General features: G+C 47.5%; 1 protein-coding gene across 12 annotated transcripts in view; it reads right to left on the bottom strand.

Moving 5' to 3' along the window:
• Positions 1-18,515, bottom strand: part of Oga (O-GlcNAcase) — a 54,495-nt gene that overhangs the window by 28,748 nt on the left and 7,232 nt on the right. For 4 of the 12 annotated variants that reach the window (XR_007349125.1, XR_007349124.1, XM_048807207.1 and 1 more), the window contains exons 2-10: positions 10,553-10,648; positions 9,378-9,502; positions 8,959-9,028; positions 8,716-8,786; positions 8,478-8,585; positions 8,189-8,293; positions 7,990-8,052; positions 5,474-5,516; positions 1,263-1,538 (exon numbers count right to left, since the gene is read on the bottom strand). Coding sequence is in view for 10 of the 12 variants with exons in the window: in XM_048807207.1 (XP_048663164.1) it covers positions 1,263-1,538; positions 5,474-5,516; positions 7,990-8,052; positions 8,189-8,293; positions 8,478-8,585; positions 8,716-8,786; positions 8,959-9,028; positions 9,378-9,502; positions 10,553-10,648 (957 nt within the window). In the remaining 2 variants the exon portion in view is untranslated. Of the gene's footprint in view, positions 1-1,262; positions 1,539-5,473; positions 5,517-6,050; positions 7,471-7,989; positions 8,053-8,188; positions 8,294-8,477; positions 8,586-8,715; positions 8,787-8,958; positions 9,029-9,377; positions 9,503-10,552; positions 10,649-13,516; positions 15,207-18,515 lie in introns of those variants that run through there. The other 8 variants (XM_048807209.1, XM_048807208.1, XM_015494691.2 and 5 more) reach the window with 6 other exon arrangements.

Here is an 18,515-nt window from a genome sequence, read left to right on the forward strand (position 1 = left end):
TCCAAGTTCCTGGGTTCAAATGACCCTCCTGCCTCAACCTCCCATAGGAGTGCATCACCAACCTTTTTAGCTTTTTTTTCCAGAGTCATTTTTAGGCTCAATTCTGAGATCCTATCCGCACCATTACATAATAGGAGACAAAAATCCCACAACTAGAAAACCCTGGGTTGACCATAATAATTAAAAAATTGAAATACATGTTGCACTCAAGCAAAGAGCGCTAAAGTGACTGACTGGAACTCTGTAAAATTACTCGTGGTAATTTTCCCTCATTACCAAAATGTCCACTCATTCCTTTTATTCTCGCATATTTAAGCCTCATCTTCAGTCCCTAAATTCAGATTCCATATCTTCCAAAATGTTATTGTAGTCAAAACTTTATCCTTGGAAGACAAAATGCAGTAGTTGAAAAGCAGACGATTTTCTAGGCTGCAAATGAATCTTCAGAGAGGGAGAAGAAGTTTGCTGGCCAGCAAAAAATCTAAAACGATAGGTAACTGTTAAATACTATAAGCCTTAGGAGGCTGAGGCAGGAGGATTGCGAGTTCAAAGCCAGGCTTAGCGAAAGTGAGGCGCTAAGCAACTCAGTGAGACTCTATTTCTAAATAAAATACAAAAAATAGGGCTGGGGATGTGGCTCAGTGGTCGAATGCCCGAGTTCAATCTCGGATACCACCCCCCCCCCAAAAAAACACCAATGGCCAACTACGCTACTCTTCACTTAAGAAGCACAACAAGCACGTCTGTGTGGGTTCCCCCCCACCACCAAAGGATAGGACGGGGACACTTTTTTTCTTTTTTTTAAATGGAGACAGGGATGCTGACGCTGACCTACAACTTGATATACCTGCCTAGGTCTCCCGAGTCTTGGGATTACAGGAGTGCGCCACCGCTCCCGGCTTCATACATATTTTTCCATTAAAAAACAGACGACTCTACAGAATAAGATCCCAATGTATAAAGAGGTATAACTCAGAGCCTAACAGCAGGCTCTTTACCACCGCCTCCTCGGGAGTCGGCCTGGCTCCATGCCCAAACCGGGTGGGGTTAGGCACGTTAGTAGCCAGAGGGGAATCGGACGCCGTTTAAGGACGTGAGAAGGGAAAATTAGTCCACCGCCTCACCTCCCCACCCTTCATTTTAACAGGACCAAGTTTCGGACCCAAGGGAGTAACAGCCTTTTAGAGCCCCCTGAACCCCCCCATTCCCTTCCTGAGGAGATAACATATTAATACCGGGGCGTGACGGGAAGGAACGCTCACCTTCCACCACGCCACACAAGAACCTCCGAGCCCCTCCTGCCGCCCCGGTCACTGCCGCTCCCCCAGCCCCGGTTCCTGGGTTGTCTTCCCCAGGGGCTGGAGCTGCCGGCGGCTCCAACGATGCGCCCGCAGAGGCGGCTGGGTTAGAACTGAGTTCATTCTCCCGCTCCTCCAGCGCCGCCTGGCTCTCCTTCTGCACCATCCTCCTGCCACCGGCCGCCGCCACCTCTGCAGGTCCTCTTCGGCTTCCGTCCGTTGGGCCACGGGACTGGAACCCTGGAGAGGGCCTAAGCTCCAAGCGCGCGCCCCTCCGGCTCCTTCCCCTCCCCCTCAGCCCTTCCCCCTCCCTCTCCGCAGGGGCCCGATTGCCCGGATGAGAAGGGCGGCGGCACCGGCGCGAGCCCTTTGTCAGCCGCTGCCTTAGCCTAAGCTGGGAAGCCGAAAACCTAAGCAGAGAAGAGAGCGAAACCGCGACTTCTCGTTTACTGGAAGCCGATGGCCAAGGCTCCTCTTCTCGTTCTCGGTGTCTGCTGCCCTCTTAATAATCTTAAGTCTTTCCGCTGCTGCCCGCGAAGCCCCTAGTTCTACTCTGCAGCTGCCTCTAGGACCCGCTTCCTGTTTATCCGCACTGCGCCTGCGCCGCAGACCGGCTCAGACCGGTCCTCTCAGCCCCCCTCCCCCTCCTTCTTTGGGGCCAGCCTATTACGTTTCATTCAGTAGGGGGAAATAGAACATAGGAAACGTGGAGAATGCAGGCGGTGGAATGTACCATTTATGCTTGCCACCCTCCAGAAAGAGCCCGACACCTTGGGACGGACCATTACTCCACCAGTAGAAGGGGAGTATGGGAGGAGGCTACCGCCTTTTGGGGCAATTAGGCGAAGCGGGGTGGGTGTAAAGGAAAGGAATTTACTCTCTCAAAGCGCAAGCGCGGAAACGAAGCCTCTGGTTCTTAAAGAGACAGGAAGGAACTGACCTACTTTCTATGGAGATTCTTGTAATAGTTTGGCTAATTACATTCGCCTGACCTGGCTCGGTTCTGTGACGACACCATTCCAAGGAGTTCAGCTCACCCCTCTGCCTTGAATCATTTTTCCCTATCCACTTTGGAAGCTAACTCCATTTAACGATGCAATGCATTCGTTCATTCCTTCACGCAGCAGGCACCGATTTCGCTGCTCACAGTATGGTGATAGGCAAGCAAGTACACATAGAATTCCTTCATGATGTACCCAAGTGTTTCAGGAAGTCAGAAAAGGTAATAACTAACTCCTACTTTGGGGAGAGGCTGTGAATGTGGTTCCCTTTTGGCTGTGCTGGGGGATTGAACTCCAGCCCTTGGGTTTACTAGGCAGTTACTTTACTACTGAAGAACCCTTACCCCATGGCTTTATTTCTGAGCTGGATTATAAAGGATGAGTAGAAATTAGCTAGAATAGGTAGTAAGAGAAGTCAGCACTCTAGGCAAGTGAAACAACAGAGTCTAAAAGTAGGGAAGGCTTGAAAGGACTGGTTTGTTTGGAAATGGGGAGTACCCAGTGAATGTGTGTTATGGTTTAGATTTTTAATGTTCTCCCCCAAATCTCATATTCACACAACATGGTTCAGAGGTGAGGTTTTTAAGCAATGACTAGATCATGGGGGCTATAACCTCATCAATAGATTAATGAATTTTATTGGTTAATAATTTGGACTACTGGGTGATAATTGTAGGCAGGTGGGGGAGCTGGAGGAAGTAGGTTAGTGGGGGGTGTGTCCTTGGATTATATCTTGTCCCTGGCTCTCTTCCCACCCCTCACTACTTTCTCAATGCCATTAGTAGAGTGCCTTTCTAACACCATGCTATTCCTCCAGAGCAAAGGCGCTTCCCAACCGTGGACTGAAACCTCTGAAACCATGAGTTCAAAATAAAACTTTGGGCCCAGCGCAGTGGGGCATGCCTGTAATCCCAATGGCTCAGGAGGCTGAGATGGGAGGATCACAAATTCAAAGCCAGCCTCAGCAATGGCCAGGTGCTAAGCAATTCAGTGAGAATCCTGTCTCTAAATAAAATACAAAATAGGGCTGGGGAAGAGGCTAAGTGGTCAAGTGCCCCTGAGTTTAAAACCCTGGTACCAAAAAATAAAATAAACCTTTGGTTTTCTAAGTTGTTCTTGTCAGGTATTTTGGAAAGCTAACACAGTGAGTGAGGAGGCATGGGATCCGTTGAGCTTCAGCATCAACATTTTATGAAGAAACCTTCCCTGAACTCTAGTTCAGCAAGTTCCCTTTACTGTATGCTCCCAGAGCTATAGTCCTATCATAATGCATTTCACATCTGTGTGGGTTGAGAAATGTTCCAACTTGTAAGGAATAAATACCTCCTTCTCCTATTAAAACAGTACTGTAGCTCCAGGGACTGTTACAGTCTTCCTTCTTTTTAGTCCTGAAGCAAGAATTATTTTCAATATGGAACATTTCACAAACTTACACAAGGGCCAACCTAATCTTGTCTATATCAATCCAATTTTAGTTTATGTACTGATAAATCAAACACAGAGCAGGCATTTTCTTAGGGGACCTCCTGTGAGGCCAGCTGGGGATCATAAGCAGTTTCACTGGATATTGTTGTCCCTTGGAGAACTCAGGGGCTATCATTCTAGTTGACCCTAGCTCTTAGTCTCATGACATTTTTTTTTTCCTCTTTGTTTCATACTTCACACTGTCACAACTGGCAGAAAGTCAGTAGTCAGTTTCATCTATTCTCCACAGTCCAGACTCTAGATCCTGTGCTCCAAAATATCAACATTCTGTTTCAAACTTGAAGGGTTCTTGTTACACAATTGCTACACATTTCTTTCCACATCACACTTCTCCCCCTGCTCCTAACTTTAAGGGTACTTCTTGCTATACAATTGCTTTACATTTTCTTTCCACATCACACCTCTCCCTCTGCTCCTAATCAGTGCTTAGTAGCTCCTTAATAAATGTGGAAAGAGAGACAGGGCCCTGCCCCACCGTTTACATTTTGGTTGGAGAAACTGACAATAACAAATTCAGTATGTTATGGTTTGGATCTAGAATGTCCCCCCAAAGGCTCATGGGTTGAAGGATTAATCCCCAGTGCAGCAATGTTCAGAGGAAGAGCTTTGGGCAAGTGATTGGATCATGAGGGCTCTGATCTCATCAGTGGATTTCTAATTTGATGGCATTTTTTGGTGGTGGAACCTGTAGGAGGTGGAACACAGTTAAAGGAGTAGATCCTTGGTGTGTGTGTGGGGGTGTCCTTGGGGACTATGTCTTGTCTCTGGCCCCTTCTCCCCACCTCCTCTGCTTCCTGGATGTCATGAGGTGAGCAGCTTTGCTCATCTTCCCACAATATAACACCTCACTGCAGGCCCAGAATGAATGGAACAGAACCAGCCAACCATGAACTGAAACCTCTAAAACTGTGAGCCAAAAATAAATGTTTATTTCTAAGTTGTTTCTTCTCAGGTATTTTGTCACAGCAACAAAAAGCTGACTTAACAGGGTTCTTACACAGGAAGAGTCTGTGATAAATGTTTTAAGGGGGGAAATCTAGTGATAGGATGAATAGTAAATGCAACAAGAAAGAGCTACTTCATATGGATTAATAATTAGTAACTTAGGTGAGTGATTATGGTGGCTTAGACTAGGGAAGAGATCATCAGTGGTAGAACTGGAGGACTAATAAAACAGGTGGAAAGAGAGTGAAGGAGAGGAACAAGACTGAAAAAAAAAAAGTTTTTCAGTACTGGAGATTGAACCCAGGGGTGCTCTCTACTACTGAAATACATCCCCAGTCTTTTTTTGGGGGGGGGGGGCAGTACTTGAGCAAAGCTGCTCAGAGGCACTCAACTACTAAGCCACATTCCCGACCTTATTTTATATTTTACTTAGACACAAAGTCTCACTGAGTTGCTTAGCAACTTGCTTTTGCTGACTGAACTTGCAATCCTCCTGTCTCAGTCTCCTGAGCCACTGGGATTATAGGCGTGCGCCACCACACCTGGCCATCACCAGCCATTTTTAGTTTTTATTTTGAGACAGGATCTTGCTAAATTGTTGAGGCTGGTCTCAAACTTGGCAATCCTTAGCTTGTAAACTTCAGCTTCCCAAGTAGCGAGGATTACAGGTGTGTGCCAATTCACTTGGCTAAAGCTCTTAAACACTGAAGGGCTTGGAATGTAGCTTAATGGTAGAGCACTTACCTAGTATTTGTGATTTGTGGAACACTGAATTCAACCCCCAGCACTGAAAAAAGAAAAAAAAAAAAAAAGGAAAATAATAAACTAATTCAAGGGAATTCCCCTCAAGCACTTTGTGATTAACTACATTTGTAAATTAGAAATTCTTAGAAATCAGAAATTCTAAATGTCTGCCAAAGCACAGCTTTCTTGGCATATTCTTTGAGTCATCAACATCTTGTCCTTCCTTGTCCCCTTGCAGGATATGGGAGAGTCCTGTAGGGACCTAAGGTCAGGTGGGTTTCCACCTATTCCAGAATCTGAGTCTTGGTCTCCTGCCAATGCATGGCTGGACTCAAAAAGACAGGCACTTTCTTGGGGATCTTTTTTTTTTAAGTTACAGATGGACACAATACTATTATTTTATTTTATGTGGTGCTGAGGATTGAACCCAGTGCCTCACACGTGCTATGGAAGCACTCTACCACTAAGCTATACCCCCAGCCCTTTCTTGGGGATATAAAAGGCTGCAGGCACATGAGTTTTGGATCAGGCAGTATTTGTGGGGTAGGAAGGACAAAAAGGCAGAGACAGCAGCCTATGCATAGCCATTGTGTTTTATTGGATCTGGTGTATTTGTTACTTTACAAAATATACAGAAGAGTCAAAAATGCAAAGCAGTCAGCAGTGTCTGATGGGACAGGGAGGTCCCTGGGGGCCCTTCCCCTCAGATTCTGGCTGACTGGGAGGGTGAGCTGAATGGGACAAGCAGATATATTATGGAGTAGCAGCATGGCAGGAGTGCTGATGATGAGGTGGGACAACCTGGGTCCTATAGTCCCTGCACTCTCAGTGTGCTAAATGGCATCTCTGGGTGGGCTGAGTAGAGGAAGAGGAGATTCAGGGAGTTAAGGAGACTAGATAAGGGTTTGGGGTGCAGCCTGGTTGATCAAAGGTTCTAATATATGCCCCCCCCACTGGGTTCAAATATTATGCCTGCCTTCCTCCTTCGTTCTCCCTCTAAGGCATCCACTGGGAGGGGTGATGGGATCCATGTTCAGGAAAGTCCCTGATTCACTCCATGCCTCCAAATTTAGAGGATATGGCAGGTGAAAACTCAAGTCACAGCCATCATAACAGGCAATGAGCAGGAAGAGCAAGCTGAAACTTTGTTACGCATCAACTAAGACATCTCCCACCCACAATCCCTACCACTACTACCATACAAGCAGGAAGAGGGGAGAGGAAGGAATTTCAGGGATAAGCCAGATATCTGGTTCCCAAGCTCTCCTATGATACTGGAAGGGTATGGAAAATTTCTGGGACATAAGGCCTTCTGAAAACTTTGGAAATGCTAGTGGCCTGGAGTAGCACACTGTGTGACTTGAAGCTTTAGCCCAACATGCCTGAGCTCTAATGCTCTTCCATGGTCTTTCTGTTCTTCACTCCAGTCAGATACTAGGAACAAACCACTGGCTCAGGACCAAGATTTCTCCCTTATATTCTGTTTCCCTCCCACAAGGCTCTCAAAGGCAATATGAAAAGCCAGCCAGTACGCCAAGGACAGAGCATTCTCTCAGAAGGGAGTCTTAGGGGAAGTGTTTGTGAGATCAGGGATGGGGAAGCACCATAGCAGGAAACATTCTGTCTAGTGTTGTGGTTTCTTAGAATTGGGGTGGGAGGTGGGCAATCATTCATTTCCAATAGCAGAGGCACCCTCAGCACTGGGTGTCAGGCAAAAAGGGGGTAAAAGCTGTTGGGAGTTGGGAACACCCACCAGATGTACTTTGCCCACTATCTGGCCCCTTCAAATCCAGGGTTCTAGACTACCGAAGCCCCAAGCTTTTCGATCCCTATAGCCCGCAGGGTAGGGCTTGGATGAGGATAGACCTGGGAAGAGAAGGGTGAGGTCTGCCTGAACTAGGACTAGAGCATGGTGCCCCCAGGACACACTAACTCCCTCTTCTGGGGAGCTAGATGACATTGTCAAAGAGCTGCATGGACCTCATGATGTTCTCATCCTGTGGCCATGGTGTGAGTAAAGCAGATTGGAGAGAAGGAGAGAAAGAGAGAAAAAAGAGAGATTGTCAGGAAGAAGGACACTGAATTAGAGATGGGAACATTCAGAGGCAGAGAGGAGGGAGATACCCAGATAGAGATGGGGAAGGGATAAGACATCCCTTATCATGAAGGAACAGGATTGGGGAATGGTGGGGGTGAGATAGGGAGGAGGCACTCTGACCAAAGAAACTTTTTTTTTTTTTTTTGGTACTGGGGATTGAACTCAGGGACACTCAACCACTGAACCATATCCCCAGCCCTATTTTGTATTTTATTTAGAGACAAGGTCTCACTGAGTTGCTTAGAACCTTGCTTTTGCTGAGGCTGACTTTGAACTCATGATCCTCCTGTCTCAGCCTCCTGGGAGCCACTGGGATTACAGGCATGCACCACTGTGCCCGGCCAAAGTAAATTATTCATACATCACTGATTCAGGCCCTGAGTCCAGACCAGGGAAATGTAGAGGGCAGGGCCTGTACCTTTTGACAAGATTCAATGAATTCCTCAATGGTCACCACACCATCCTTGTTTCTGTCCATCTTCTACAAGAAGGTGGTCGGGCAGGGAGAACAATAGGGATGGCAGGAGAAAGGCATGCAGAATTCAGGTAAGTTCCCGTGTTGGTTCCTGGTCTCCTTCCCTTCACTCCGGCCCTCCAGCCTACCCAGTCCCAGGCACCTGGAAGAAGCTCTCCACGTGTTCCCTTGGGGCCTCCTCTCGGAGTGCAGGGTATGTGTACTTGCCCATCATGTCATAAATGGACTTCATGATGTCAAGCATTTCCTGTTAGGCCAAAAGAGAAGAAGATCCCTCCTCAGAGCCTCCAGACTCCAGACTCCAAACCAAGAGGCTGATGGCCTATGTAGATTTTACCCTCTTGCTGGTGATATATATATAGGTCGTTTTCTTCCCATGGCCCTTTGTACCCCACAACCCACTCCCACATAACCCTTCAGTTGCCCTGCACCTCCTTGGTGATACAGCCATCTTTGTTGAGGTCATACAGGTTGAAGGCCCAATTCAACCTGTCATCTATGGTTCCCCGAAGAATCACCGACAAACCAGCAACAAAGTCCTAAGAAGGGAGTAGAGAAGAACTGTGACTTCGGGTACCCGTCACCCAATCCTTTCTTTGGATATGACCTGGAGATTCTGATATGTAAACTCAAGGAAGTAGGCTTCCCTGACCTACCTCCCCAGCTCACCTCAAAACTGACAGAGCCATCATGGTTGGTGTCGAAGGCATTGAAGAGAAAAGTAGCGTAAGTGCTGGAGTCTGTAGGATAAATGTGGGGAAGTGAGTGAGCCTGGCTTCCAGATGGGAGAGGACTTCCTACCTCTATGAAGCTTCCCCAAATCCTTCAAGGCAATCCCAGCCCTTCAGCACCCTCTCTCCCCACTCAGCATAACAAAGAACAGCTGCTTTCTCTTGGGCCTAGTTTGCTCACCTCCTTGAGGAAAGAACTGGGAGTAAATTTGCTTGAAGTTCTCCTCATTGACAATTCCGCTGGGACATTCCTGGGAGGAAGGAGAGAACCATACTGAGGGAACAAAACCCACTTTCTTTTCACTGCCCTTTCTCCACCCTCCATGGCCAGCCTTCCAGAAAGGAAAAGTCATCATGCCTCCAGGGGGATCTTGGTATGGCAGGCAAGACTTCTTCCCCAGTGCACAAATGAAAAGCATATAACTAAATCCCAGTCTACGGGATCAGAGTACATCTATTTTGGCCCCAGGCCAAAACTTCAGACTAGAAGTTGGTCTCTGGGGCCACAGCCCTCAACTTCAAAGCATCTAGGCATTACTCTCTATCAGCTGGTGCCCTCCTGCTCCCCCCCTTACCCAGATTGGCCTCGCCTTCACTCACGTTCTTGAAGCCCCGGTACAGGACCTGCAACTCCTTGCGCGTAAACTTGGTTTGCTCTTGCAGCTGCTCCAGACCTTCTGGTCGGTGACACACAGTGGACAGTTCAAATTCATCCTCTACGCTGTCTGTGGGGGCGGAGGGAGGCTGGGGCGGCTAATGCTGAAGGGAGTGAACTGTCACCGAGAAAGCTGAAGACCCGGCCCAAAGCAGACACTCACCTCGCTTCTCACACACAGCAAATCTCACAGACCTGTATACAATGCACATACCCCAAACCCGCAGCAAAAGCACACGTAAAGAGCAGACATACACGAAAAGGATCCCATGCACACAACCATGTCCCTATTTTTCAAACCTACCCTGTGAAAGGACCTATCAGAATCAAACATCATGACAGCTACAAAACGGGACTTCATAGCTTGCAAAATTCAGTATGATCCTCTGAAGTGGGCACAGGGAGACTTAGGGACAAGAGGTCCTCTCGAGGTTACTTAGTTGGGGGATCAGGCTAAGACTGAAAACCCAAGTATTGCCAGGCCGGTGGCAAACGCCTGTAATTCCAGTGACTCAGGAGGTTAAGGCAGGAGGATTCCAAGTTTGAGACCAGCTTTGGCAACTTAGGGAGACCCCTTCTCAAAACTAAAAAGGGCTGGGGATGTTGCTCAATGGTAGAGCGTCCCTGCATCACCCCCCCCAACAACAACAACAACAACAAAAAAAAAAAAAAAAAGGATAAAAGAAAACCCAAGTATCCTGGCATCTGGAGTAAGGCGATCTCCACTCTCTAAACCTGCAACCATCCTGTTGTGGCCACGGGCGAAATATTTGGCTAAGCCCAAAACATACACAGTGACAGGCAGTCCACACAGTCACAAACACTAAGCCTGGTTTAGACCCGCTTAGTGGCCTGGTCCTGACCCCTCCACTGGCCAGGCCCACGTAGGCCTAGGCATGGGCCCTGCCACTCTGGTCATGCCCAAACGCTCGATTTCTTAGACCAGTGATGCTCACAGGCACTCGGGACACCACATACATACATACCAGCTTCATCAAGCACACCAGCCAGCCCCCACTCCGATTCCCACCCCACCAGCCGAACTGGCCACGCCAACGTCACTCTACCACAATGCCACACGCTCGGGCCCCGCCCCCGGAAGCACAGGAGAGGCACTTGCTTTCACTGACTGAGGGCAGGGCTTGGGGCCCGCAGCAAGGCAGCAGCTTGAGGAACCGCTGCTTCAGCGCTTTTTTAGTGGGCCCTGGAGGGTGGCCTAGGAAGAGAGAAGACCCCAGGAAGGCACGTTAACTTCCACTTTTCCCTCCGTTCCCTGTCCCCTTCAGTCACAAGTCAAGCCTGGCTGGAGGAGGGCTAGGAAAGGAATGAATGGGGCGGAAGGCGGGCAAGGATAATTGGGGCCGGGTTAGGAAGCCTACTTGTTCTCACATGCATGCAGAGTGCATCAAGCAAGGCTGGGGTACTTAATATAATGGGATAGGGCCCAGCGACAATGAGGCAGCAAAGAGAGAGGTCGTACTGGCCTCAGTGTCTTTGCTCACCCAGTGCCCTTGGCTTGAGTGCCATAGCTGGACCTCAGGGTAATGTCCAACCTAAGGATTGCTAGGTAGAATCTCTCTTCCTTTCTCTCTCACTCTCTCCCTCCCTCTCTCAGACACACACATACACAAATATGCATGTATAGGGACACAGAATGATAAGTCAGACAGGTGCCAGTGACAGCTTGATTGACTTGGGAGGCTGAGACAGGAGGACCACAAGTTCGAGGCCCACCTCAGCCAGCAACTTAGTGAGGCCTTGTACAAAAATAAAAAGGGTTGGGGATATAAGCACCCCTAGATTCAATCCTCCAAACTAAGAAAGCAAAATAAAGCAAAAATACCACACAATGACCCTGGGACACCATAACACTGTGTGTTAAGAATACCATGACACATATCCATATCATATTGTGAGCTAGATCCTCTATAGCAGACAGACACCTAAGGTTGCTCCTCACCCACAGAAGCTTCATCTGTCCTGGGTACATCTACTTTTCTGTCCTGTTACTTCTTATTTCAAGGCACCCAGAATCTTCCTGAGAAGGGGGGTTCCTTATCATCTAATATTTACACCATTAAGTGTGGCTGTTTCCCAGTCCTTTCTAGTATGGTTGATTGCTCTTTGAAGGCGAAATGATAGTGGACTTTGAAGCAATAAAAAATCTTGGAGATCAATATTTTGGTGTCCTGTGGGGTTATTTAAGGCCCAATGATCATAGCTCCTCTTTCTCCCCCCACCCTTTATTTCTGCATATATCTTATAGCTCTAATTGTACACCAGGAGGACCCTTAGCATTATTGTGTCTCCAAGCTGCAAACACCTCCAGATCCCTGGGCCAGAGCCTGCCGGACCTGACACACTGACTAAAGTTTGCCTCAGTACATTCCTGGAGGGGCCCAACTTCCTTTAGTCATTCCCCTATCCCAGTACCCCAACCCACCTCGCCCCCCCACACCAGACTCTACCCTCCAGACCAGTAGGTAACTGTGTGAGGTTATCACCTCTTTGAACCTCATCTCTCTCCCTCCCCAACCCACTCCAGGAGCTATAGAGAGATAAGGAGGCAGTGGGCCAGGTTGGTGGGGGCGGGGTGTGGGAATCGATGGTGGCCTGGCCCCTAGCCCAGGGTTCCATTAACCTGGACTCTGTTTTCCCAAAGCCAGATTGTGCCTGGGGCCTGTGGTGGTGTAGTCACCCGACTGTGGGGTGGGGAGTGAGGTACAGAGCTCTCCTCCTGCCTTGCCTACTAGGTCCCTGCCTACTCTCAAGCCTTAATCTCCTCTAGGCTCCCTTAAAGGTAGAAGAGAAAGCCTCTGCCTTTAGACTACAGGATATTGCAGCTTCCCAAGAGTCCCACTCCAAAATCAGTAGGGAAAATGCTACTGGAGGTGGAGAGGGAAACATTTCTGTCTCTTCCATCTCCCTCAGGATTTTGTTCCCCTCTTCTCTTCACAAGAACCGTGCAGTTCCATGGCACAGCTGTTTCCTCTCTTCTCACCAAATAGTCTAAAGCATTTTCTTAGAGCCAGTTTCTTCCCTTTTTTCCCTCCCTTGCGATAATGGGGATCAAACCCAGGGCTAGGCAAGTGCACTATCACTGAGCCACATATTTCATCTTTTCCATAATGAATGAGAACCAGCTCAAACCAGTCTCCTAAGTCTAACTCCCAGTCTACAGCAGAGGATGAAGGGTGCTCTTACTGAAGGAACCCTAGAGCAGGCAATTCATGAATCTTCCTGACACCAGCTTCCTTCACATCTTTCCAGTTCTCCCAGGTGTCTAACCAATAGCCCCTGCTCCCACCCCCAGCCCCATCATGGTTCTTGCCTATCTTGCCTGCCTCCCCTGGTGCAACTGGGACTCTAGAACCCACTCCAATTCCAAGTCTTGAACATATCCTCAGGGAATTGGGAACAGCTTCATTTAGCCTTATACCCAAAAAGGCTCAGCCACTCGCCTTGTCCAGCTTAGGCATGATCATATCCACCATTACACAAGCCACCAATCCTATCATGACACATGTGATCATATATCTGTCATATACACAGGCTCACATAGTCACATATGTCCTCGCTCACACACATGAGCACACACTCATATTCCATGTCTCACACTGAGTCCATACACACACCCTGTAACCTACACCTATACCACATGGAGGTATGGAGAGTCACCCACATCCTTGAACTCTAAAAGGGACTCCCCAGAAATCTAGTATTATCTCAGGAACCTTAGAAATTTCCTCCTCTACTCCATATACCCCTTGCCTGCCTCCCCACCTGGTATCCTTCATATTCCCCTCACCTCATCTTTACACCCCAGTCCTCCCATGCTGCACCCTTTATTACTTTCCCAAAGCCCCTCCTCCCCTTCCCCAGATCAACTCCTTAAGGGCCCCTCTTAATCTATCCCAGCTGTCTTGTCTCCCAGGCTGTGCTTTTACCTCCCCAGCTGCCAATCTCATCACTCACCTGCTCACCCTTTCCCCCAGTCATGAAGATGGCACAAGGCCCTCCCCAAAACTGCAGGGTGGCTGATCCTCCAACCAGCAGTTCGGACATGCCCAGACACCTGGGTTACCTTCCAAGGAGACAGGCTCGAAGAGGCCAAACTGCTCCAGGACCTTGACAAACAGAGCGAGGACTACAAGCACGGCGACCATCTCTAGCCCTTCGAGGTTCATGGCGGGGCCCCAGGCATGGCCCCTATCCGGCTGAGACTGGGACACACCGCAGGCAGCCTCAAGCCACCTCCCCCTCAGGCTCCCCAGCCAGAGTAGGATCACCCGCAGCCTCCCTCCGGTTCTCCCGCCCTGGGTCTCCTCCCTCTCTCCCTCCCTCTCTCTGCCCTACAAGCCTCCTAGCCACAGCCGCCGCCTCTTCCTCTTCATGGGGCCACCTCCCAGAGAACTTCTGGTGTGAAGGATTTGGGCCAGAGGAGGGAGGCAGTGACCTGCCACCGTCCCTGAGAATGCTTCCCCCAAACACCCTGTGACCATTCTGGGCCACAGGGATAGGGCAGGGAAGATGGCAGGGAAGAGCAGGGTGCATGTATTACAGAAACTACAATCAGCATATGGGTGATAGATAGATGCCCAGATACCTGGGTCACCTCCCAAGAAGATATGTTCAAAGAGGCCAAACTGCTTCAAGACCTTGACTGACAGCAAGGACTACAAGCACAGTGACCCTCTCCGGCCCTCCCAAGTTCGTGGTATGGGATAGAATATATTATAGGTGTATGGGTGTTTTTCTTTGGGTTTGTTGGTATGGAAGTATGTGTGTCCCCTCATACATGTGTCTGTGCACTTACACAAAAGTTTGTGTTTTGTGTATCATTTGTATGAGGTCTGGCTGTCTGTGGATGCATGTGTGAATGTGTGGGAGTATTTCTGAGTATGTATGCAGGAAGGTGTGTTTAGTAGAGTTGTAGGATGTGGATCTGAAATTTGGTAGGCATGGCTATGTTGTATAATGGGTCTATAGTTGTGTAATTGTATTAACATGGACTATATGAGAATATAAGGAGGTGGAGAAGGCGGCAGTGACCTCTCGGGATGTCAGACACAACTGACATCGATTGTGGTTGCCATGGAGACTGAGGCGGGATGCACTCTCTTCCCACAGGCCTCAGACAGTGAAACTGAGGCCCAAGGGAGGGAGGATTAGGTCCAATATCCTGGCCAGGAAAAAGGCAGCTTATCCACTTCATGACCCTCTCTGGAGAGGACTTATTGCAGCTGCCTTAGGGACCAAGAGATCTAAGTTTCTTGAGGAGAGAGGGGACTGGGTGCTTCTCTTCCTTCCAGGAGATGCCAAATCCCTTCCTGCTCTTCAGAAATTGCTGTTATTGTTGATGGAGAAGCCTAGGGTAGGAAGGAGATCTGAGCCCTCTCACCTCCATCCTCTGGATTCCCTCCCTTCTCTTCCTTGGTCCTTTCTGGTGATATAGGTATATGTAAAAGACTGGGGAAAGCCTGCAGAGCCAGTGAGCCTCAAGACAAGGGCCCATGAGTTAATAACACCTGACATCATGACTACTACTGCTGCCTGACAGTGATTGAGCACTTACTAAGTGCTAGATGATGTGCTGCTATATGCTTACTGATGTTATCACACTGAGCTTGTTAAATACACCTATTAAGGCAGTATTATGATCCCCATGTCAGTGAAGCTAAATCAAAGGTTAAGTAAATCTCTAAGATAAGAGCTTCAGTTTTTTTTTTTTTTTTGGAGAGAGAGAGAATTTTTATTTTTATTTTTTTAGTTTTCAGTGGACGTCAACATCTTTGTTTTAGGGGTCTGGGGATGTGGCTCAAGCGGTAGCATGCTCGCCTGGCGTGCATGCGGCCTGGGTTCGATCCTCAGCACCACATACAAAAATAAAGATGTTGTGTCCACCAAAACTAAAAAATAGTAATTAAAATTCTCTTTCAAAAAAAAATCTTTGTATGTGGTGCTGAGGATCGAACCCGGGCCGCAATGCATGCCAGGCAGAGCGTGCTACCACTTGTAGCCACATCCCAGCCCAAGAGCTTCAGTTTTAATCCAGTCTGACCATATCTGAGCTTACACTCTTAAACTACATATATACTTGCTCTCTTCTTAGAAAGCTTGCCCACCAAGGAGATAGATCCCTTTGAGGAGAATTGATCCCAGAGGGAGACCTCCCTCTCATCTAGTTCTGGAATGAGTGTGTCCTAATCCTAACTGTGGAGGTGGTGGCCTGGCAGTCTCTACAGCTCCAGTTGAGGTTCACTGGTCTGCAGTTCTCTACGACCACCACTTGGGGTCAGGCGACTATCTTACACCATATCTTATCCCTTCTCTCTTCCCCAACTCCCCCAAGTAGCAGGGTAGATGCAGGAAGAAGGTATACCTCTTGCATGATTGGTGCTCTGCTTGCCCACCTCTTCTGAGGTTGTGGAGCCAATTCTCATACTCTGTGTAACCAGCAAATTTCTCCCTCTCTTCAAATTCCATCCTGGAATTTAATATCCTTCCTCTGCCTTCATTAACAAATTCCTTTGTTTCACTTTGTTTCAGTCACCTCACTGTCTCCCAAACACACGGAACTCAGTTCTATCTCTCTGTCTTTATTCCTGTCTGTCTGGGATGCCCCTCCTTTCTGCTTTCCCTCTATACTATAGTGTTGTGTTGTGTTTTGTTTTGTTTTAATTAGTGATGCTGGAGATTGAACCCAGAGACACTTTACCACTGAGCTACATCCCCAGCCTGTTTTATTTTGAGACAGAGTCTTGCTAAGTTACTTAGGGCCTCACTAAGTTGCTGAGGCTGGCTTTGAACTTGGGATACTCCTGCCTCTGCCTCTTAAATCCCTGGGATTACAGGCAGGTTCCACTGCCCCCTACTTCCTACAGTTCTTATCTATCCTTTAGAGGTGCTTAAATTCCTCTTCCTTTCAGAGGATCCTTTCAGAGCCTCCAGCCTACAGTGGTCTATCAGTTACCTGAATTCCTACAGAATTCAGCCTCAAAACTCAGCACTAAATTCTATAATGTTAATTAGATGGAACTGTAAACAGAGGTGGTGTAGCATGGGAATTAGTAGCATAAGGCAAGGTGCCAGAGTCCTTGAATTCACGAGGACCTAGCTTTTTTTATGGTACTGGGGATAAAACCCAGGGCTGCATGCATGCTAGGCAAGTGCTCTACCACCAAGCTACATACCTGGTCCTTTTTAAATTTTTCAGTTTGAAAATGGGTGCAATGGTACATGCTTGTAATCCCAGTAACTCAGGAGGCTGAGGCAGGAGGATTGCAAGTTCAAGGCCAGCCTGGAAAACTTAGTGAGACCCTGTCTCAAAATTAAAAAGGGCTGAGGGACATAGCTTAGTGGTAGAACACTCCTGGGTTTGACCCCCAGTACTACAAATAAATAAATTCTTAAGTATTTTTGGTGGAGGCACAGGGGATTGAACTCATGGCCACTGAGCCACATCCCCAGCCCTATTTTATATTTAGAGACAGGGTTTCACTGAATTGCTTAGTGCCTCACTTTTGCTGAGGCTGACGTTAAACTTGGAATCCTCCTGCCTCAGCCTCCCAGGTAGCTGAGGTTATAGGTGTACACCTCTGCACCTGGCTAACTGAGTGCTTTACCTCTGTGTGCCTCAATGGTTGCAGGGGGGAATAAATGAACTAATGCATTAAAAGATGTTGTAATAATGCCTGGCAAGGAATAACTGCTAAATAAGTGTTATCATTATAAATAACACTGCCCTTCCCCCATATTTCTATAGCTCTTGACAATTTATAAAGCATTTCCACAAACATTATTATCCTTTTTTTTTCTTTTATTTTTTTGGTATGGGAATTGAACTCAGGGGCACTCGGACACTGAGCCACATCCTCAGCCCAATTTTGTATTTTATTTAGAGACAGAGTCTCACTGAGTTGCTTAGGACCTAGCTAAACTGCTGAGGCTGGCTTTGAACTCGTGATCCTCCTGCCTCCACCTCCCAAGCAGCTGGGATTACAGGCATGCGTCACTGTGCCAGGCCCACAAACATTATTATCTTGATGAAGTCTCATGACTACCACATGGGTAGGCAGTGAATAGTATTATGCCCATTTCACTGATGAGGTAAACTGAGGCCCAGGGATATAAAGACATTTACTTAGCTTGGAGCAGTGGTCCACACTTGTAATCCCAGCTACTCAGGAGGCTGAAACAGGAAAATTGCAAGTTCAAGGTCAGCCTCAGCAACTCATAGAGATCCAGTCTCAAAATAAAAATTAAACAGTGGGGGGATTGGTGATATGGTTTAGTGGTAGAGAGCTTGCCTAGCATGTGTGAGGCCCTGGGTTTGATCCTCAGCACCACATAAAAATAAATTAATCCTTAGCACCACACAAATAAAATAAAATAAATAAATAAATAGAAAAGGCTGAAGATTTACCTCAGTGGCAAAGTGCCCCTGGGTTCAACTCCCAGTGCCAGAAAAAGAAAAACTTGCTAAAGATTACCCAGATAAGAGGGAATAATGCAGAGATATGAACCCAGATCTCTTTGGGTCAGTTCTGTTTCCTTAACTAAATCCCAAGCTCCTGGAGGGTAAAGATGTTAAAAAATTGTACTTACACAAATAGAATGCCAAGTGTGGAACAAAGGTGAACCAAACAGTTCTACCTCTTACTATCCCTTGCTCCTCTTCTGTCAGGGATCTTGCTCCTTAATAGAACTATAAAGCATCTGTTAATTTAAAAATAATTGTTTTATGCCTACTCTGTGATAGAAACTATCCTAGGCAAGGTATGAAATGAGCTATAGAAAAAAAACCAAAAAACTTTCTAACTGGGAGGCCAGAGAAACTTGGAGAGGTACCTTTTGAGTAGTTTTTTTAAATTTTTAAAAATTTCTATTTATTTATTATTGATTGATTAATAATTAGGATTGAACCCAAGGGCACTTTAACACTGAGCTATATCCCCAGTCCTTTTTATTTTGAGACAAGGTCTTGCTCAGTTGCTCAGGGCCTCACTAAATTGCTGAGGCTGGCCTCGAACTTGTGATCTTCCTGTCTCAGCTTCCCAAGTCCCTGGGATTACAGCACCACC

This window comes from Marmota marmota, unplaced genomic scaffold (assembly GCF_001458135.2).
Source record: "Marmota marmota marmota unplaced genomic scaffold, marMar, whole genome shotgun sequence".
In the NCBI taxonomy this organism is placed as follows: Eukaryota; Metazoa; Chordata; class Mammalia; order Rodentia; family Sciuridae; genus Marmota; species Marmota marmota.